The sequence below is a fragment of the Medicago sativa genome, chromosome 2 (assembly GCF_051527215.1).
Source record: "Medicago sativa cultivar Bolivia chromosome 2, Bolivia_mono, whole genome shotgun sequence".
NCBI lineage: Eukaryota > Viridiplantae > Streptophyta > Magnoliopsida > Fabales > Fabaceae > Medicago > Medicago sativa.
Window position 1 is genome coordinate 8,667,059 of NC_140750.1, and position 22,423 is coordinate 8,689,481.

Below are 22,423 nucleotides of genomic sequence, written 5' to 3' on the forward strand. Positions count from 1 at the left end.
CCGTGGCGAAGAATCATAAAAGTGAGTTAAATACTCATAGCTGGACTCACGCATTTAAATGTAGAGAAGCGAAGAATCATAGTTTTAACGGGGTCGTTTCATATTATTGTCCTTGGCGACTACCAACTTAGCAAAACAAAAGGATGGCAATGAAATATTGTTAATATTCTAGAAAGTCAAACAAATATTCATTTTCTAGAAAAAGGAGCATTTCGTTGCTAAAATTAGATGTTGCATGTAAGCAAGCATGCATTAATATCGCATCTCTATTTCATCACACCAAACTCTTGTTAATTTTCTCTTTCTTTCTTTTCTACGTAAAGAGGGTTACGTACCCTCCTAAACCTAAATCATTAGCCATGGAACAAAAACCAGAGGCAAAGGATGAAGAAAATAAACCAAAAGTTGATGAAAAAGTTCCTTTCTACAAACTGTTCAATTTTGCTGACAAACTTGACGTGATTTTGATGATCATTGGTTTCATATGTGCCGTGGCTAATGGATTATCTCAGCCTCTTATGACACTTATTTTTGGAAAACTCATCAACACCTTTGGCTCCACCGATCCATCACACATTGTCAAAGAAGTTTCTAAGGTATTCATAATTATTATATACTTATTATATAACTTCAAATACACACATAAATATCCTTGTTCTTGTTTCTTTAATTTTCTAGCTTTGCATGCCACGTCATATCATGTTTGCATGCAAACTAACTAACTTATATATACTTTGCATTTCAGATTGCGTTATTATTTATTTACCTTGGTGCTGGATCTGGAATAGCATCATTTCTACGTAAGATGGCAATTTTTTCTCTGAGAAATTGATATAAATTAGAGTGATACTAACGACTATTTCACAACTTTTCAGACGAGATTTGAATTTTGTTATTTTGTCTGCTTAATTATTTGTTAGAAAGCAATATAATTGTAGAATCCTAATATGAGGGTAATTTTTTGTTTGATGCTGCAGAGGTAGCATGTTGGATGGTGACAGGAGAAAGACAAGCTGCAAGGATTCGTAGCTTGTACTTGAAAACTATATTAAAGCAAGACATTTCCTACTTTGACACTGAAGCAACTAGTGGAGAGGTTATTGGAAGAATGTCTGGTGATACCATTCTCATTCAAGATGCCATGGGAGAAAAGGCAAGTTTCTTTCTTGTATGACAATTTAACACCATATGCATGTATTATGTTCTTCCAAGGATTATACCTGTGATATTTTATTATTCCTATGTTACTATCAACCAATGTTTTTAAAAACCGAACCTAACTAGACGGTTCATATCTACAGTTCAGTTATTTGAGCGGTTCAATTACAATGTGATCCTTGTTCGAACGGTTTAAAGTAGTTGAACTTAGAACATCTCTGTTTCAATTTTTTGAAACAATGGTATCAAGTATCAACTACTAAAAAGATGAATCACAATATTAAAGAGAGAACAAATTGTCACTTATTTTGTCACCAAGTGTTAGAAATTTACCTAAATTAGAAAACAATGTCATTTTTTTCACATATAATTTAACATTTTCTACGTGGCTCTCTTATTCAAACAAGAAGAAAAGAAAAGGGACTGACATGAAGTTAATTGATGACAGGTTGGGAAGTTTATACAACTTATTTCATCTTTTCTTGGTGGATTTGTGATCGCCTTTACAAAAGGATGGGAACTCACTCTTGTTTTGCTTGCATGCATTCCATGTATTGTCATTGTTGGTGGATTTATGTCAATGATGATGGCGAAAATGTCAAGTCGTGGACAAATTGCTTATTCAGAAGCTGGAGTAGTTGTGGAACAAACAGTTGGAGCCATTAGAACAGTAAGTTTTTTTTTATTAACTTGTAGAAAACTTAATCAGCATAGTCCTTGATATAAATCCTTTTCTTAATCAGGTTGCCTCTTTTACTGGTGAGGAAAAAGCAACTGAAAAGTACAATAATAAGTTAAGAATTGCTTATAAAAGTACAGTTCAACAAGGGTTGGCCTCAGGGACAGGAATGGGATTACTTTTGCTTATTATCTTTGGCACATATGCACTTGCTATGTGGTATGGTTCCAAACTCATCACTGAGAAAGGATATGATGGTGGAAGTGTCTTCAATATAATCATATCAATTAATACTGGTGGAATGTAAGTAATCACTATTTCACGACTGATTTAGTGAAAAACTTATTTATAAATCAGTTGCTAAATGAGGTTATGATCCATTTGATTAGATACCGATTTGAAGAATGTCGCAAAACCACTATTTGTTAATGTTAGTGAACTATTTAGTGACATAAATATTTCAGTGTGTTTAGCAACAATTTTTTCAAATCCATCGCTAAACCAGTCTCTAAATTGGATACTAAATGATTAAAAGACCGATTTGAAAAATGTCGCTAAACTACTAGTTGCTAATGCTAGCGACTGGTTTGACATTTTCGGTCTTTAAATCGGTTTATATCATACTTTTTGTTGTTGTTGCGATTGATATTTGAAGCTTATCATGCTTTAATTGCATTGACAATTTCATTATTATTAACTTAGGTCCCTTGGTCAAACTACACCATGCATAAATGCATTTACAACAGGCCAAGTAGCAGCATATAAGATGTTTGAGACCATTAAAAGAAAACCAAACATTGATGCTTATGACACAAGTGGTGTTATACTGGAGAATATAAAGGGAGACATTGAACTCAAAGATGTTTACTTTAGATACCCTGCAAGACCAGATGTGCAGATCTTTGCCGGATTCTCATTCTATATTCCAAGTGGCACAACTGCTGCTTTAGTGGGTCAAAGTGGTAGTGGAAAGTCAACTATAATTAGTTTATTAGAAAGATTTTATGATCCTGAAGCTGGAGAAGTGCTTATAGATGGTGTCAACTTGAAGAGTTTTCAAGTTAAATGGATAAGAGAACAGATTGGACTTGTTGGTCAAGAACCTGTGTTGTTTACTGCTAGTATCAAGGAGAACATTGCTTATGGGAAAGAAGGTGCAACAGATGAGGAAATAATAACAGCAATAACACTTGCTAATGCTAAAAATTTCATTGATAAACTCCCTCAGGTATAACAAATTCTTTTACTCAGGATATACTTATAGACACTCTTATCCGGTGAAGCACTTACACCAAACTTGACATTGAGAAAATAGAAGTGATTGAATGTAAGCACATGCAACAGTATCATGTTGGTGTCGAATACCAAACAAACATTCAAGATGAAGTGTCGATGCCACATGGCTCAGATTGTTTGAATCTAATGAATTGTACATTTCTGTTTGCAGGGTCTTGATACAATGGTAGGTGGTCATGGAACTCAACTTTCTGGTGGACAAAAACAAAGAATTGCAATTGCAAGGGCAATATTGAAGAATCCAAGAATCCTTCTTCTTGATGAAGCCACAAGTGCATTGGATGCTGAGTCTGAACGTGTTGTTCAAGAAGCATTGGAAAAAGTTATGACACAAAGGACTACCGTAGTTGTTGCACATCGTTTAACAACTATCAGAAATGCTGACACCATAGCAGTGGTTCATCAGGGCAAAATTGTGGAAAAAGGTTATAAAATTTAACTGTTTCAGTTTCTTTTATCTATAGTTTACACCCCAATACAATATTAAATGATTTTAGATTTACTTAAAAATTTGCATATATAATTTATATGATATAAAATTTAATCCAACAGTCAATTTTGTAAAAGATGTAGGGATGTTCCAAAACAACTAAAAAACAGTTGTAATATTGGATTTGGTTTGATTTTTAGTTTTTTCAGCATTCCTAATTATAGAAATTTGGTATATTTTGGTTCACAAATAATTAGCTCTACTCAAAAAAGTACAATTCGGTTTTTCGTAAAGGTGGTTCTGGTAAGATTTGATACGACAGAACCAGTGCGCCGAACTTTTACACCAATTCGGTTCATGGCAAACCATTAATGTTTCGTTTCATTTTTAACAAGATTTTTATAACAGAGTTTGGTTCAATTACGGTCAATCCTAAAAAGATGTGTTGAATAAAAAGTTAACGAATGGTGCAGGTTTAACACTACTCAAGTGCTACACCGATGTAATTTGGTCCCTCCTTAATATTAGTATTCAATTTTGTATTTTTCCTTTTATATGTAGGTACTCATGATGAGTTAGTCAAGGATCCTTGTGGTGCTTACTCTCAGCTTATTAGTCTACAAAAAGGAGCAAAGGAAGCAGAAAGAAGCAACAGTTCAGAAGAAGATAAGTCAAGGAACAGTTTCAATTTAGATACTCAAAGAACATCCTTTGCAAGATCAATAAGCCAAGGTTCATCAGGAAGTAGACACTCTTTTTCACTTGGCCTAACTCTTCCATATCAAATTGCTGGATATGTAGAAGGAACCAATGGTAATGATGAAAGTAGTGAACTTGATAATGTGAAACGCCAAAAAGTTTCGGTTAAACGTTTGGCAAAGTTGAACAAGCCTGAGGTTCCTGTAGTACTACTTGGATCCATAGCTGCAGCAGTACATGGTGTTACTCTTCCTATATTTGGCCTATTGCTTTCATCATGTATTAATACTTTCTATAAACCCGCTGAGCAACTTAGAAAAGACTCTGAGTTTTGGTCACTTTTATTTCTTGGTTTGGGTTTTATTACCCTTGTGGCTCTACCAGTACAGAACTACTTATTTGGGATTGCTGGTGGGAAACTTGTTGAAAGAATTCGTTCATTGACATTTAAAAAAGTTGTGCACCAAGAAATCAGTTGGTTTGATCATCCTTCAAATTCAAGGTATGTTATGATCATATTTACTTCCAATTATGAAGTAGTGAATTCTCAAGTTAATCCATGAAATTTCAAGGTTCTAACAAGTAGGTCCTTGAAATTGAGGGTATGTTTGGATTAAGGGTATGATTTTTTAGGGTTTTGGATTGTGTGCAGTGTGACTACATGCACTCAACCACATCGTGGCCGTTGGATCAAGATCGGATGATCCAGATGTGGTTGACTACGTCCAATCATGGGATTGTACCTGCACACAAGCCATATCCATTTTGAAGGAGAGGAATTTGGGAACTGAGTCTATATTTTGCTAAACACATTCATTATCATATATTATTTCTATGAAATTATCTAACTTACTACAAGAAATGAATGTTCCTTGCAGTGGTGCCGTTAGTGCAAGGTTAGCTACTGATGCTTCAACTGTGAGAACTCTTGTTGGTGACACATTGGCCCTCATTGTGCAAAACATAGCAACAGTAGCAGCAGGACTAGTTATAGCATTCAGTGCCAATTGGATTCTATCTTTTGTGGTTCTCGCTGTGTCACCATTGATGCTCATACAAGGATACATTCAAATGAAGTTTCTAAAAGGATTCAGTGCAGATGCAAAGGTTTGGTCTAATCAACAATTTTTTGTCGATTCCATCAATAGAAATGTATACTTGTATACTATGAACTATCCATCACAGTTCGGTTCTTTTTGGCTCAAAAAAGTACTGTTCCATATCCTGTAATGGCAATTCTGGTTCGGATACACAGAACCGGTGCACCAAACCCTTATATCAGTTTAACCAAACTGTTGTACGGTTCGGTTTGATTTAGTTTCATTCCTCAATCGAACCATGAACAATCCTAATTGTGTATTAACAAGAGCCTTTTGTTTTTTTATAGGTGATGTATGAAGAGGCAAGTCAAGTTGCAAATGATGCTGTTGGTAGCATCAGAACTGTTGCATCATTTTGTGCTGAACAAAAGGTGATGGATATGTACCAGAAAAAATGTTCAGCACCAGAAAAACAAGGTGTTAGGTTGGGACTTGTTAGTGGTATAGGATTCGGTTTCTCATTTTTTGCTCTATACTGCACAAATGCTTTCTGTTTCTACATAGGATCAGTTCTTATGCAACACGGCAAAGCAACTTTTGGAGAGGTTTTCAAGGTACAATACAACACTTTATGTTCCACTTTTAGGCTCTAGTTGGATAAACAACTTAATTAAGAGCTTATAGACTTATCATAGATGTGTTAACATATAAGCTATTTCCATAATAAAATAATATAAAATAAATTCAAACAGTTCTAGAGAGCTTATAGAAATAAGCTGAAAACAGTTTATGCACATGTCATAAGCTCTCGCAAACAGTGTCACCAGTGCTTAAACCAGTGTAAAGTTCAAATAAGTCAATCGAAAAAGACCCTAATTATTTGGTTTTTCTTGTGAACTGGTTCTTACTATAAGTTTTGTGCAGGTTTTCTTTTGTTTAACAATGACAGCAATAGGCGTTTCGCAGACTAGTGCTTTAGCACCAGATACTAACAAGGCTAAAGATTCTACAGCTTCAATATTTGAAATTCTAGACAGCAAACCAACCATTGACTCAAGTAGTAATGAGGGTGTGACACTAGAAACTGTGAAAGGTGATATTGAACTTCAACATGTCAGCTTTAGATACCCAACAAGGCCTAATATTCAAATTTTCAAAGATTTGTGTCTTAGCATCCCAGCTGGAAAGGTAATCAATTAAGAATTACTTTAGTCAATCTAATAATTGTGCAAAGAGAAATTATTTTTTTAACAACCAAATTTAGACAACTTTTTAAGTGGTTAACGAAAGTTGACAAATTTAAGCTGTTCAAATAACACGACTGTTGTACAAATGTACTCATTTGATAATATGTGAGATAATTAATTACATTGTTGATATATTTATATGTAGACTGTAGCCTTGGTTGGAGAAAGTGGCAGTGGAAAATCAACCGTTATCAGCCTCTTAGAGAGATTTTATGACCCTAATTTTGGACGTATATTACTAGATGGATTGGATCTCAAAACTTTCAGATTAAGCTGGTTGAGACAACAAATGGGGTTGGTTGGTCAAGAGCCTATTCTTTTCAACGAAAGCATTCGTGCTAACATAGGTTATGGAAAAGAAGGAGGTGCTACGGAGGATGAGATCATTGCAGCAGCTAACGCAGCCAATGCACACAACTTCATAAGCTCTCTTCCAGGTGGTTACAATACATCGGTAGGCGAAAGAGGCACACAATTATCAGGTGGACAAAAACAACGTATAGCAATTGCAAGAGCTATATTGAAAGACCCTAGAATACTTTTACTTGATGAGGCAACCAGTGCACTTGATGCTGAGTCAGAACGTGTAGTTCAAGAGGCTTTAGATAGAGTCAGTGTTAACAGAACTACTGTTGTTGTGGCTCATCGTCTTGCTACGATTAAAGGTGCTGATATTATCGCTGTAGTGAAAAATGGAGTGATTGCTGAGAAAGGTAGACATGATTTGTTGATGAAGATTGATGGCGGAGTTTATGCTTCATTGGTTGCTCTTCACATTAGTGCATCATAGATTTATATTTATTTGATTTTTTTTTTTCTATTTGCAAATGTTTTGCATATAAATGGATAGTCGTACCAGATTGTATCCTATAAAATTTTGTTGATGAGGATCATTAGTAATCTTTATAAGTTCTAAGTCGGACTTTTCATCCAGTTTATTAGAGAAAAATAAGCATGAGGCTGCTGTTTGTAGGTAGCAGGTTTTTATTTGGTTCTGTTACTAGGAGTGTTGTGCAGTTTGTGTATTAGGGGCGGCATTTATATAGTTTTTGTGCCTAGCTTTTTCTTTTGTCTCCATTTCCATAATCATGAGGCAGGGGTATGCATTTTGGGTTGTGGTTAGAGTCCTGTTGTTGTTTTCGTTCACAGGTGGCCTTTGGAATGTATACCTTTTAGCCTCATTTTTAAGTGGATAGTGGCATCTTTAGAGGGTCGCATTTTTATGGTGTTTAGAGGCTTTGGGTGCCTGGTTTATTGGTTATGTGTTGTTCGGTAATCCGCATATATACGGTGCCGTGTTTGTAACCGTTGGTTATTGTTTTTACCGCGGGTTTGTGTGCCTTACACAACCTGACGAGAATAAATTTGCTGATTCAAAAAAAAAATTAGAGAAAAATAACATATAGGATTGCAGATGAAATCAGGATAGGATACTGTTGTTGTTAGCTTATAAAGCATTAAGTTCAACCTTCATTCCAATGAATATGAAATAGACATTACGAGTTAAGGAAATTACAATGTGTGTTAATATTTAGGATATTTTTCTTTGAAGCAAAATGTGGTAATTTTATGAAATAATGTATTTTAGAGGATAACTCAAATTTTTTAATGTAGAATTTTAGATAATAAATTTGGAGAATTTTTATAAAGTATTTCTTGTATGCATACGTTGTTGTTATACTTCTATCTTTAGTTACACTAAAAATAGAAATTACTATCATGTGCTTACATGGAATAAAGTATTGAAAAGAATGGACTTCATTAACGAGGTACTTACAAAGTGTGACTAACAAAGTATTAAAAGAAATTTAGTGAACGATGACATTGCAACTCACTAACAAAGTGTGACTTATTATGAAAGAATCATGACCGGCCCTAGGCATAGGTCGGGGGTGCGACAGCCTAAGGCCCATGCCGGTAGGGGGTCCAAAAAAAACTTTTAAGGAGGAGGGTTCATATAGAAATATTTGGTTTATGGGGGGTATATATATAGCAAAGTTCACTCAAAGGCACAAACATTGACATAATTAAGGTCTGGGCTGAACTCTATTCATTTTTGTGGCCTTTTTGGCATGATTTGCTAGCACAAAAATTTATTTATACACCTTCCCTATAAATTTTTTTTTTGTTGTTCCTAATAATGTGCCAAAAATTTTTGGGTCTTGTTAACTTGTGCCCAAGTTCCAAGAAAAACCTTCTACATTTGATTTCTTAACTTATGCCCCAAGGGCACAAGTTAACATTTCCCAAAAATTTATTATAGAATAAATTGAGATATTTTTTGGGACCTTTGTTCCTAATAATTTGTCTCACTAATATTAAAAATATTAGTGATATTTATTATACAAGAAATTGAGGTAATTTTTATAACAAAACAAATTATATTTTAGTTGAAAATGGATTTAGAGAAGGGTTTAGAGAAATTAACATGAAATAGACATTATGAGTTAAGGAAATTACAATGTGTGTTAATATTTAGAATTTTTTTTCTTCGAAGCAAATGTGGTAATTTTATGAAGTTATGTATTTTACAGGATAACTCAAATTCTTTAATGTAGAATTTTAGATTATAAATTTGGAGAATTTTTATATAGTATTTCTTGTATGCATACATTGCTGTTATGCTTCTATCTTTAGTTACACTAAAAATAGAAATTACTAACATGTGCTTATGCATAGAAAGTATTGAAAAGAATGAACTTCATTAACATGAATACATTGTTGTTATACTTCTAATTCATTGCTTTTATTTTCTGCAACTCCTTGAAAATATTTGTGATCTTGTTCTATTACTGTTATATAATAGGAAGATATGGATTTTTGCAAAATCTAATCATTTTATAAGCATCATTTTCATGAATTTTTATTTATCAACTTTGTATGTAATGGTTGCATTGGTCTAGCACAGGCTAATACTAATAATGATTGAATTTTGATTAACAGGCAATACTAATTACTTTCAAACTTTTGCTATGATCAATGACAAGCTCTGTAAAGATTAAAATGCTATCCAATTCCAAATTTGATGTCATATTTGCCAATTGAATTTGAATGTCTCCGATAAATGAATAAAGGACTCTATCAATTAATGATTCAAATTTTCTTAATATTAATTAAAATGCTGAAATCAATATCTTTCTGACAATTAAATTTGAATAACCAATATCTCTAAGAAGCTATGAGTGATAGACTAATCAACAAAACCAATAAACCAGTTTATCACTTCCCAAAACTTAGCTTGCAATGCCTCAAACAATAAATGCTCACCCTTAGAATGCACTTTCTCGGAGTAGAAGATCAGAGGAACCGAGTTACTGGAAGTAAAAAATAGAAATATCTTATGATGCACTTGAATGAAGAGCTACTAATGAAGCATAAACACCATCAGTAATCCTCATCAACTCATCATGGCTTCCCTTTTCAGCCACTGCCCCATTTTTAATTACCGCGATAGTATCAGCCCCTCGAATTGTTGTAAGACGGTGAGCTACCACCACAGTAGTTCTGTTCACACTCACTCTATCTAGAGCCTCTTGAACTATACGCTCCGACTCAGCATCAAGTGCACTTGTCGCCTCATCAAGCAAAAGTATTTTGGGGTTTTTCAGCATGGCTCTTGCAATAGCAATACGCTGCTTCTGTCCTCCTGATAGCTGTGTGCCTCTTTCCCCGACAGAGGTGTCATAACCATTTGGAAGAGAACTTATGAAGTTGTGTGCATTGGCTGCTCTAGCTGCTGCAATTATCTCATCCTCCGTAGCACCTCCTTCTTTGCCATAAGCTATGTTGGCACGAATGCTTTCGTTGAAAAGAATAGGCTCTTGACCAACCAAACCCATTTGTTGTCTCAACCAGCTTAGTTTGAAAGTTTTGATATCCACTCCATCTAGTAATATACGTCCAGAATTAGGGTCATAAAATCTCTCTAAGAGGCTGATAACTGTTGATTTTCCACTTCCGCTTTCTCCAACCAAGGCAATAGTCTGCAAATACATATATCATCAATTTATATATGTTACATGTTCTCAATAAACTGATTTGTACAACCAAAATATTACCTTTGCAGATGGGATGCTTAGGCTTAAATCTTTGAAAATTTGAATGTCGGGCCTTGTTGGGTAATTAAAGTCGACATGTTGAAGTTCAATATCACCAACTACTTTTTCTCGTGTTACACCCGCATTGCTGCTGGAATCAATATCAGGTTTGCTGTCAAGAATTTCAAATATTGAAGCTGTGGAATCTTTGGCCTTGTTAGCGTCTGGTGCCAATGTAGTTGTCTGAGAAACGGCGATTGCTGTCATTGTTAAAGCAAAGAAAACCTGCATAAATTATCTTGTAAGAACCAGATGAAAAGAAATATAAAGTAAATATAAAGCATACTAAGTTGATTGAGTGATCATACCCTGAAAACTTCTGTAAAAGTTGCTTTGCCGTGTTGCACTAGAACAGATCCTATGTAGAAAATGAAAGCATTTGTGCAATATAGAGCTAAAAAAGAGCAGCCAAATCCTATACCACTAACAAGCCCCAAGCGAACACCTTGTTTCGCTGGACCTAAACATTTTTTACTATACATGTCCATCACCTTTGATTCTGCACAAAATGATGCAACAGTTCTGATGCTACTAACAGCGTCATTTGCCACCTGACTTGCCTCTTCATACATAACCTACATAGATAAAAGGAAAAAGATTCTCATGATTCCCCCAATATATAATTTCCACAGTGTAATTGACAAAACTGCAAGTAATACTAACCTTGGCGTCGGCACTGAATCCTTTAAGAAACTTCATCTGAACGATTCCTTGCATAAGAATCGTAGGTGACACAGCCAAAACTATAAAAGCGAGAATCCAGTTAGCAGTGAATGCTATAACTAGACCAGCTATAACTGTTGATATGTTCTGCACAATAAGGGCCATTGTGTCACCAACAAGACTTTTCACAGTTGAAGCGTCGATTGATAACCTTGCACCAACTGCACCACTGCAAGGTGATTCATTTCTTTCAGTTTCATAAGTAGGAGGAAATAATACATCATAATTCTTTCATTTTTTTGTCTTGAAGCAAAATACATTTTGAACAATATACCTTGAATGTGAAGGATCATCAAACCATCTAATTTCTTGGTGGACAATCTTTTCAAATGTCAATGAACGGATTCTTTCAATAAGTTTGCCACCAGCAATTCCAAAGAAGAAATTTTGCAATGGTAAAATCACTATAGTAACCAAACCCAAACCGACGAATAGAAGTGACCAGAACCTGGACTCTTTCCTCTGCTGTTCTGGAGGTTTATAAAACATACTAATGACTGCTGAAAACAAGAAGCCAAATATAGGGAACACAACACCATTTACTATTGCAGCCATGGTTCCAAGCAGTATGACAGGAATCTCCGGCTTGTTCAACTTAGCCAAACGCCAGATAGATACTTCAGGTTTTTTCTTGTTATCGAGTTGACCTTGTTCAATATCTGATTCTACTATTTCTGCAGACAAGCCTCTAAGTGACTGGGAATGTCGATGACTCACTGATGAAGTTTGACTTATTGATCTCACAAAGGAAGTTCTCTGAGTCGAAGTTCCAGCCATGTGACTATCTATATTTAAATTTTCACCTAACTTATCTGCTTCTGACTTTCTGCTACCTTCAACTTCATTGTCTCCTTCTTGTAGACGAATAAGTTGAGAATAAGCACTGTCAGGATCCATGGTTAACTCGCTATGTGTTCCTACAAAAACGGAAGCATGCAAAAGTGAATACAGTATTACAAGATGTTATAAAATTGGATAATCATACTAAAAATGTTTGTTCATATGTATATATAATGTATAACCTCTCTCCACAATTTTCCCCTGTTGAACCACTGCTATTGTGTCAGCATTTCTGATAGTTGTCAAACGATGCGCAACGACAACAGTAGTCCTTTTCAATATAATTTTTTCTAATGCTTCTTGAACAATACGTTCAGACTCCGCATCCAATGCACTTGTTGCTTCATCAAGAAGAAGGATTTTTGGATTCTTCAATATTGCTCTTGCAATTGCAATTCTTTGCTTTTGTCCACCAGAAAGTTGAGTCCCATTTTGCCCTGCCATGGTGTCAAGGCCCTGCAAACACAATACCACATTATTATAACCTACAATCCAAGTTAATAAGAAATACAATATTTATACAAAAACAAGAATCACCATGTATATTTATACACACCTGAGGCAGCTTGTCAATGAAATTTTTGGCATTGGCAAGTGTTATGGCTGTTGTTATCTCTTCATCAGATGCACCTTCTTTCCCATATGCTATGTTCTCTCTGATAGTAGTGGTAAACAAGATAGGTTCCTGACTAACCAGCCCAATCTGTTCCCTTATCCATCTAAGTTGCAAGTTCTTCAAATTCACACCATCTATAAGTACTTCTCCAGCTTCAGGATCATAAAATCTTTCCAATAAACTGATTACAGTAGACTTTCCGCTTCCACTTTGACCTACCAAAGCAGTAGTTGTTCCACTTGGAACAAACAATGAGAATCCAGCAAAGATCTGCACATCAGGCCTTGCAGGGTATCTGAAATAAACATCTCTGAGTTCAATATCTCCCTTTATGTCTTCCAAGACAGCACCACTGATATCACTTGCATCAATGATAGGCTTTCTTCTAATTGTCTCAAACATTTTATATGCTGCTGCTCGGCCTGCAGCAAATGCTTGTAAGCTTGGGGATGTCTGACCTAATGCTCTGTCAAATCAAGGAAAATTCATCAAACAAAAATCCTATGCCTAAACAGTGTTATATCAATGCAATTGAATCAGGTAGCAATGTTCCACTTACATCCCACCAGTCATAAGAGCTATGATCACAGTCATGACCGTTCCGCCATTATATCCTTTCTCGATGACTAGTTTGGAACCATACCACATGGCCAGTCCATAAGTGCAGAAGGCAATAAAAGTAAGCATTCCGATTCCTAAACCTGAGACTATGCCTTGTTTTACCATTGTAGTATAAGCAATTTTTATCTTGCTATTATACTTCTCTATGGCTTTTTTCTCACCGGTAAAAGCTGCAACCTGATCATAATTCAAATTAAAGGTCAAAGACAATGAATAAATACAAACTCAAATTAATCATTCAGTATTTCTGAATTGATGCAAGTCTCTTACTGTTCTGATGGCTCCAACTATTTGATCAACAACATTTCCGGCTTCTGCATAAGCAATTTGTCCGCGACTTGACATCTTAGCCATCACCATAGACATGAAAGCACCAGCAACAACAACACAAGGTACACATGCAAGTAAAACTATAGCAAGGCGCCATCCTTTTATAAATGCCATCACAAAGCCACCACAAAAACTTGAAGCATGTTGAAGAAACTTCCCAACCTGTCATAATTATTAACAAGTTCTCATTTATTAGCAAAATCATGACACAATTATATATTCATCTGATTAATGAATGTGATTGTATGCTAAAAGAGAAACATAAATACCTTTTCTCCCATAGCCTCTTGAATGAGAATTGTGTCACCAGACATTCTACCAATTACCTCTCCTGTGTTTGTTTCAGTGTCAAAGAATGCAATATCCTGCTTTAATATGGTTTTCAAATACAAGCTACGAATCCTTGCAGCTTGTCTTTCTCCTGTCACCATCCAACATGTTACCTCTGCAGCATGCAACAAAGTCACCCTCATTATCAGAATGAATGCAAGAATTAGGCTCCAACAAAGTAAGTAAGAAAGCAAAGTAAAAAAGTGTGGTCTTACGTAAAAGTGATGCTATTCCAGACCCAATAGCCAAGTAAACAAATAGCAATGATACCTGAAATTTGAAGTGTGTTAAAGAATGCTATATACTATTGTAATCAGTGCATGCTATGCCATATCCATTTTGGTAACAAGTGCATGCTATAAGTCTGGTTAAGGATTGTTTCAATTGAGATTGAAACTCGAGCTTTTTCGAACTATTCATAATTAACTGAAGTTCATTATCACTAGTTCAACCTATTGTTATAACAAGGATCAATCCTAGTGTATGTAATCTCAATTTGTATTGATGGAGTATAATAAATGTTAAGTACCATGTGGTAAATGATGCCATGCAAAGGTACAGAAGAAGGATACAGTGGAAATAAAGAAAACTTCTAGAATTATATTGAACTGAATACATAATTAATCATGTGCAGCAGAAAATAGTACAGTTAAATTTTGGTGAAGAAATGACATAGAAGTCCTCAGAAAAATAAACCCTATATTGGTGAATTAGATAATTTCATAGAGTGAAAATGTTATACAGTAAAAGAAAGTGTTAATAGCTACTGATTATGTATTTACTAGGTATATCTATGCATTTAAAATAGACCTATGGATTTTTTTGAACAAGTAAACTATAATTTTATTAGCATTTAATTCTACATATTATTTTTTGACAATTCTAACTTTACATATATTTTATTAGTTTTTTTATCTTGGCTAAGAAAAAAAAATTTACCCAAAGTTTAATTAAATAAATTATAACCATAAACATTTAGTAACACTAGTTTTTTTTTTTTTAAGAAAATTAGTAAAAAAGATGGCTAAAAAAATAAAAAAGATGAATGTCAAAATAAAAATTAGTAAAGATGAATTCGACCAACTTAATAATTTAAAATACATTAACTTAAGTTTCAAAGAAAAGTGGCTAAAAAAAATGGAAAAAAACAAGCCTTATCATGCATGCCCCTATACTGTAGAACTTATCATGTAAATCAGTTGCTACATTGGCTATCATATTCCTACTTATTTGGAATTTTTGTTTTTTCCCGATCACATCCTCCTATAATTTTCATATTCCTACTTATCAAAGGAACTTAATAATTTTCATAATTCCAAAGAATTTGGCTTCGTTTTCTTGATACATTAATGCATATTAATTTGCACCAAAGAGTTTAATTGAGAGAGAGAGAGAGAGAGAGAGAGAAATAAATAGAAAGCAAGAATAATGTAATATTAAAACTTAATTCATACCTTAGAAACTTGTTTGATAGTGTCTGCTGAATTAGAAGAGCCAAAAGCATTGATGACATTCCCAAGAAAGAGAGTCATGAGAGGGTTTGCCAATCCATTAGCCACAGCAGAGATAGTGCCAATGATCATCAATGTAACATCAAGATGATCAGCGAAATTGAAAAGCATGTAGAATGGAACTTTTTGGTTGGTTTTGTTATCTCTAATTCCATGTTGTTGTGTAGGTGATGATGAAGAGTTATCATGTACATTAGGGTTTTCTGCCATCACTGATGATGATGATGATGATGAAAAATTAAAGTGTGAGTGATATGTGAATACTGAACCTGAACTCTATATATAGGTCACGGAGAATAGAGAGATATATAGTCAATAAGTACTTCTAAACTTTAGGAGCAAGTACTTTTCTTTTTTCTTTCTTTTTTCCTACGTTCCTATTTTCATGTTGGTGATGTGGTGTGGTATTGTTCTATTTTGATTTTCTAGAAACTATTACTCTCTCAGTGTAGGGTAAATTTTTCGTTCCTATTTAATTATCGTTTTGGTATTTTAAGGATATGATTTGTCAGTTATATCCTTTGTCAATTACTCATATTTTTCAATAAAAACTAATAAATGTTATTTATTTGGAAAACTAAAGTTTGTTTGTCCTTGTGAGCTTTGCTCATTTGGTATGGACAATGCATAAAAATATGCAAGGTCCGGGGTTCAAACCCCGGCCACCACCAAAATAAACTATATGCAAGGTCCGGGGTTCAAACTCCGGCCACCACATAGGGGTTCAAACTCCGGCCACCACATAAACTATATGCAAGGTCCGGGGTTCAAACCCCGGCCACGGGGTTCAAACCCCGGCCACCTCCGGGGTTCAAACTCCGGCCACCACATAAACTATATGCAAGGTCCGGGGTTCAAACCCCGGCCACGGGGTTCAAACCCCGGCCACCACCAAAATAAACTAAAGTTTGTTTTTTTAAACAAAGTTTGTTTGTTTTGTTTTAAAACAAAATTTGTTTCTTGTTATCTTCAAATTTAAACTAAATTTTGTTACCTATGATAATGGTTCCATGAATTTAAACAAAGTTTGTTTGTTTTGTTTTAAAACAAAATTTGTTTCTTGTTATCTTCAAATTTAAACTAAATTTTGTTACATATGATAATGGTTCCATGAATTTAAACAAAGTTTGTTTGTTTTGTTTTAAAACAAAATTTGTTTCTTGTTATCTTCAAATTTAAACTAAATTTTGTTACCTATGATAATGGTTCCATGAAGAGTTAAAATTCTATAAATAAGATGAGTAGTACTTATTAAAAATTTCAAATGCAAAGTAAAAGAACAGATCCGAGAGAAAAAAATAAAAGATTCCATGAATGTTCAAAAGGAAAAAAGAGTGGAAGACTCATTGGAACTGCTGATTGGAGGTGAAGAGGGAGAAAGAGTTGAAGCCTTAATTTTGATTAAAAGAGTTGGAGGAAAGTTAATTTTTTCTTAACGTTTTGATTGATGTGAAGTTGAAATAATTTTGATATAGACTTAAAATAATTAAAGAGATATGCACAATATTTAGAAAATTGAAAATTTTTTGTTATGAGAGAAAGATAAAGCACTTAAAAAAATAGGAATTTGTTGGAGAAAGAGAGTAGTAACTAACAATTATTTGTTACATATTAAATTTATTGGAAATATGAAGTATGTGCAAAAAATAGGAAATTATTAGTGGATTAAAATGAGGGTATAATAGGAAAAAAATGTACAAAACTACACTTTGCTATTTTAGTGTTATAATTGTAAAACGACACTTAAAAAAGAACAGATGGAGTAATATACTGTTGTAGTGAATAAATTGAGTTTTTTTTTTTGGTAGAAGGAGAAAAAGAAAAAGGAAAAAAAAAAAGACTAAGCTACAGCCTTAAGAACTGTACTCTAGAAGCATCAACAAGAAGTAAATCTTCCAAGCCCGGGATAGGGTTCTCCAAGCTGCACCAAGAAGAATCGTGAATGGCACCATGTTTAGCTAGAAAATCCGCACACACATTAGCCTCTCGAAGGGTGTGAGTTAACTGCACAATCCAAGGGAGATTAAGGAGATCCTTAACATTTCTGATGATAGTGGCATAAACATGCCAAGCATTGAGGGGAGCTTGAATTAAGTTTATAGCGTGGAGGGAATCAGAATAAATTGAGTTTTCATACACTCGTGAGTTTAACTCAGTTGGTATATGGACAATGCACGATATACGTAAGGTTAGGTGTTCAAACCCCGACCACCACCAAAAAACTGAATTTTCCTATTTGTTGCTTCTGTTTTATATTCTTCTAGAAACTATCATTATTTACCAAATAAATTATTTAAACTAATTTTAATTCTGCTGACCTGAGTTCCAAAAAGGGAAATAGAAGAAAAATAAATATTCTAAAGTTTGGTATTTGCTTTATAGATCGAGATAGGTATATTGATATTTTAAAAATTATTTTATTTTATTGGTAAAGAATAAAATAATTTAAATGAATGGTGAAATTGAAATAAAAATTGTCACGCCAATATTTAGCCTTTTTTTTTTTTTGTCAAGACTCCAATATTTTGCCTTTATGTATAAAAATGGTAATGAATGGCCACACCAATATTTTTTATGAACAAAACTGATAGCTCTTAAATTGAAGAGTTATCTAGCTTAATTAAACTTGAATTAATGTCTCTTTAGGGTTGATATTATTTTGTTTTTAGATTTAGTTTGATAAATTAGGATAATTCATAATCTAATGAGTTACTTTAGAATTTAAATATTTTTTGAAAAGAGTTATGTTAAGTGTGCAATATTAATTCGAAGAAAACTGGGAAGATGCTGTAGGAATTTGTTGCGGCATCTCTAGAACAATATCATCACGCCATGACAAACATGGAGAACACACATAAATAATATAGCAATTAGGCTCTGTAAAGTCCGGATACTCCAAATATGAAGATGTATATGTATCAAATACTGATAAACTTTCGATATTCACGGTTATTCGTATCCACAAAGTATCGGAATCAATTTAAAAAAATTTAAAAAATTATTTATCGGTACTTGTGGGATACTCTACAGATACATAAGGATACTTAAAAGATGTTTTTCAAATACATATCCTAAAAAATATGAAGTTAAAGAAGTAAAAAAAAATTAATGGAGGTGCGTATAAAATACTTGAAAAAAAAAAATGTATTGATCATGATGTTTTATGAACTAAAGGACAAACGTGGCCCTAAAGTGGAAGAAAGAAAATGTCTAAAAAATGTGTTATAAAAGGATAATCTTAGCAAACTCTGAAAAAAGACATGGAGTTGTTGTTTTTAGCCTAGTTTTCAAAGTTTTAGCCTTCATCATATTTTCACTCTCCACCGTTGAAGACAATTGGAGCTCATTCTTAAAGATGAAGCAATTTAGATTGACGCACCATTACTAAGATGGAATCTGTAATCTTTATGTTTTCAGCTTTGTACTTATCTTCCCATTCGTGTGCAACACGAATCTATGTATTTCATATCTGTTAGTTATTTTGTTTGAAGCTCACCATAAGCTAAACAATTTTCATTACGAATGAAATGATTTCTTAAGTATTTTCTTGGTTCTATGTTGTGCTTTGTGAGAACTAATTTTAAATCAAATTATTTTACTATTTACTTGAGCCTGTAGTTTGATCACCTACATTATTTTCAAACTTGCTTGATATTGGAAGAGTTATTAAGTGGATCTAGAGAATATTGTGACACTACTTGTAGTTGTAGTAGTTGTAACAAGACTTTTGAATCAAAGTCTCAAATTCAGGGTTTTCATAGAGAATATTTTTTTGCATCAAGGAAATTTCAGTCCATAGCTCCAATTCTTGCAGACTCACTGGCAAGCTTTTCCATTGGATCACGTAAAGAAATCTTAAAGTGCTCCGTGTAACTTTTGAAGTGCCGATCAACATCATGAACCTCGTGTTTGACCCAATAACCCACTTGAGCACCTTCCATGTATGCCTTGCATGCCTCTAGAATATCATGAGCTCGGACGAAGAAATGTCCCACTATAAAATCCTCAAAATTCTGAAACCAAAAATAACACTTAAATAGTCAAATTTTAAACCCCATAAAATTAATGGAATAAACACAAGTATCACTCATAGGAAAAAGAGAACTTCATTATGCTCTTCTGTTTTCTGAGAAATGGTTTTGGCTTATTAATGATGGCATGCCTAATTTATTTGATGAACTTTAAAAGGATATAACTTGCATTCTGCAACATACCTTTGATATTGCAAATTGTCTTTGAATTTTAAAAGGGTGTGTCTTATGTAGGATTTATGAGTTTTTTTTTGGCACTTTAGTTGATTTGTGATTTACTCACATGTTACTTCAACTTTATCTGGAACAATTCTTTCATGTTGCAGATTTTTCAATAACTTTGTATCATGATGCAAATGCAAGCAATTTGGAGTGCTTCAATTATTGTTTCCTCGGAAAGTGTAATATCTAACAGATGTCAAGCCCTTGTTCATTGCCATTTGTAATCATTTCTAATTTCTAATACGCGATGTACACTATGAGGTGTGCAGTATACTAACGATTTCTAAAACACCCAAGCACTACGAATGATCATGAACATGGCAAAACAAAATTGCTAGAGATATAAAAAAATTCGAACCAAGAATAGAATCAAACCTGTAGAGGCCTTCTAATCACATGTATCATTGTCCACAGTGAATCAATGAATGCCTGCTCGTTATAACACCGGGACATACTTGTGCCTGTTCTATACCACTAACATAGCCAGAAGGTAAATTAAAGAAAGGCTCTGCGGTCAAGACTAGACCTTGTATGGAGACTAGAACCTGTAGACTTGTTGAAACATGTGGACGCCAACGCTCATTCTTTTTGCCATCCCAAGTGTTAAGTAGACTAAGGCATAAAGAGCCGTAAGCTCCAAAAATTGGATTCAACTTAGAAGAAGCATGCCGATTGTGGAAGTAGACCTCCCGCCATGAAAAATATACCTTCTGTCAGATTTGAAATAAAAAGAGTAAGACTTGAAATAAGAGTTACAGCAACATATTGTCAGTTCGATAGAGTATCGCCAGCCACATACCGGCGGTACATTGGGAAAGCCACCAGGTAAGTAAAGATCGAAAAAGAAAAGACCATCATGGTAAGGAGTCCCTTCTGCTCCAATAATTACAGCCCTCATGAGATCCATTCTTGATTCATAAACTCGAACAAATATTGAATCTGATGAGGATAAAAAGAAAGAGTCAAAGAAACGAGATTGAGAAAAATGTCATAAGCAGGTTGCACTCTTTGGTATTCAGACGACAATTTTTACGGTTATTTATTTACAGTAGGTTTGAAATTCCAATTTCAGAAACATATATCAGGAAAGCCCTGAGAGAAAAAAAAAATTGACTAGCTTTGAATAAGGATATATCATGAAAATAAGCCGAGGTCCTTCTGATATGACAGGAACCAAACCTACTACTCCCTCCGTCCCTTAATGTAACCACCAATTTGATTTTATTTTTGTCCCTAAATGTAACCCCTTTTTCAAATTACTAGATGCATTTATTACTTTTTTCCTAAACATACCCTAATTAATACTACTAACTTGTCTTCAAATATGAATAGTCAAATTTAATACACATACAAACAAAGGACAATTTGGTAATATTAATACACAAAACAGACACATTAATTACACTGACAAATTTTCTTAAGAAATGTGAAAAATGCAAAGGGGGGTTACATTAAGGGACGGAGGGAGTATTTCAATAGCAATGATTGGATAAAGGAATAGTGAACAAACTCGCCTGGCAAATTGTTCTCCAAAATCTTCCACTCTTTCTGGATTCTTTTAGCCCAATTCCTTTGATGCTGTTAAGGAAATAGGTTCATTGTAAACTCGTATACTTACAATTATAACTGAAACAAAGCATGGCTTTAAAGGTATCAAAAATTAAAATGTTACCTCCTTCAAGGACGAATTTTTACTAACAAAGTAATGGTGTTTAGTGTCACTGGCAATATCGAATTTCTTAAAACTTCCAAATTTCCTCAGAATTTCATCTTTGAAATTTGCATGTTCTGATGAACTGCTACTTCCACCTTCCTTCTTTGCACTTCCATATTCAACGCGGTGCTGAAAAACATAGAACATGTAACCAGACACATCATGAAAAGGATTTGGAGCGAAATATTAGATATTTACAAGTTAGAAAAGATAACATGAATGTAGTAGGAGAAATGACAAATAACATCTTAATCTGAATCTGAATCTTATACAAACCACAATTTGATTAATGGCTTCAATTGTCTTCCCTTTGTTACTTTTTTTACTGACTTTTTCACCAATTATCACTAAATCATCAGAGTCATTTATGTCGTCGTCAATGTCAATCACATCGCGGAAAATGGCCTACAAAAGAACTACAATACAATCATTATTATATTATGTGTGAGAAAAGAAAAGTACAAACTATTAAAAAACAAAAGTGGCACAACTTGATTAATGGCTTCAAATGTCTTCCCCTTGTTACTCTTTTTACCGACTTTTTCATCAATTATCACCAAATCATCAGCGTCATCATCATCGGCAATGTCAATCACAATCATAAATTGAAAAAGACACAATAAAAGTGAGTGGTGGGAGAATTATGCAATTCATACCCGTTTCCGCTTTTTGACCAACTGAATTGGGGGTGGAGGATAAACTTGTATGTTGCCACTGACAGCAGTCACCACCATTTCAAAAGGTGCTTATGAATTGCAGTTCAAAAGGGAAATATTAGCAATTTATGTTGCCATACTCTTCATCTGTTACTTACTTTCACCAAAAAAATCAAAAACCTA

The 22,423-nt window shown here is 34.1% G+C and overlaps 2 protein-coding genes and 1 pseudogene across 4 annotated transcripts; 1 reads left to right on the top strand and 2 right to left on the bottom strand.

Annotated features, from left to right (window-relative positions):
* The first annotated feature begins 11 nt into the window (after window positions 1–11).
* On the top strand, window positions 12–7,536 carry LOC146944239 (ABC transporter B family member 9-like). Of its 2 annotated transcripts, XM_085742643.1 has the most exons (12): window positions 12–596; window positions 746–800; window positions 978–1,153; window positions 1,607–1,828; window positions 1,902–2,140; window positions 2,540–3,065; window positions 3,285–3,558; window positions 4,125–4,764; window positions 5,141–5,369; window positions 5,650–5,916; window positions 6,227–6,490; window positions 6,695–7,536. In XM_085742643.1, the coding sequence occupies exons 1-12, from the start codon at window positions 360–362 to the stop codon at window positions 7,337–7,339; spliced, it is 3,774 nt and encodes a 1,257-aa protein (XP_085598769.1). In that variant the 5' UTR covers window positions 12–359; the 3' UTR covers window positions 7,340–7,536. The 2 variants fall into 2 exon arrangements, with proteins under 2 accessions (XP_085598769.1, XP_085598770.1); XM_085742644.1 differs by lacking the exon at window positions 746–800 and having other exon boundaries at window positions 456–596.
* Window positions 7,537–9,634: 2,098 nt separating this feature from the next.
* LOC146944240 (ABC transporter B family member 9-like) lies at window positions 9,635–20,385 on the bottom strand. The gene is made up of 13 exons (XM_085742642.1): window positions 20,246–20,385; window positions 15,561–15,829; window positions 14,322–14,376; window positions 14,046–14,221; window positions 13,717–13,938; window positions 13,385–13,623; window positions 12,766–13,291; window positions 12,392–12,665; window positions 11,644–12,286; window positions 11,310–11,538; window positions 10,955–11,221; window positions 10,608–10,871; window positions 9,635–10,532 (listed from the first exon to the last, which is right to left on the bottom strand). Exons 2-13 carry the CDS (start codon window positions 15,825–15,827, stop codon window positions 9,888–9,890), a joined length of 3,807 nt encoding a protein of 1,268 aa, XP_085598768.1. The 5' UTR covers window positions 15,828–15,829; window positions 20,246–20,385; the 3' UTR covers window positions 9,635–9,887.
* Window positions 19,196–22,186, bottom strand: LOC146944241 (putative ubiquitin-conjugating enzyme E2 38; annotated as a pseudogene). The gene is made up of 7 exons (XR_015028033.1): window positions 22,076–22,186; window positions 21,861–21,989; window positions 21,543–21,713; window positions 21,385–21,448; window positions 20,670–20,809; window positions 20,246–20,580; window positions 19,196–19,630 (listed from the first exon to the last, which is right to left on the bottom strand). The product of XR_015028033.1 is annotated as a putative ubiquitin-conjugating enzyme E2 38 (transcript).
* Window positions 22,187–22,423: the final 237 nt, after the last annotated feature.

Coding starts and splice junctions, on each gene's coding strand:
- LOC146944239 (XM_085742643.1), top strand. CDS start 360: ATGGAACAAAAACCAGAGGCAAAGGATGAAGAAAATAAACCAAAAGTT. Junction 597..745: donor TTGTCAAAGAAGTTTCTAAG/GTATTCATAATT, acceptor TTTGCATTTCAG/ATTGCGTTATTATTTATTTA. Junction 1,154..1,606: donor AAGATGCCATGGGAGAAAAG/GCAAGTTTCTTT, acceptor AATTGATGACAG/GTTGGGAAGTTTATACAACT.
- LOC146944240 (XM_085742642.1), bottom strand. CDS start 15,827: ATGGCAGAAAACCCTAATGTACATGATAACTCTTCATCATCACCTACA. Junction 13,624..13,716: donor TAGTTGGAGCCATCAGAACA/GTAAGAGACTTG, acceptor AATTATGATCAG/GTTGCAGCTTTTACCGGTGA. Junction 12,287..12,391: donor GGGGAAAATTGTGGAGAGAG/GTTATACATTAT, acceptor CCGTTTTTGTAG/GAACACATAGCGAGTTAACC.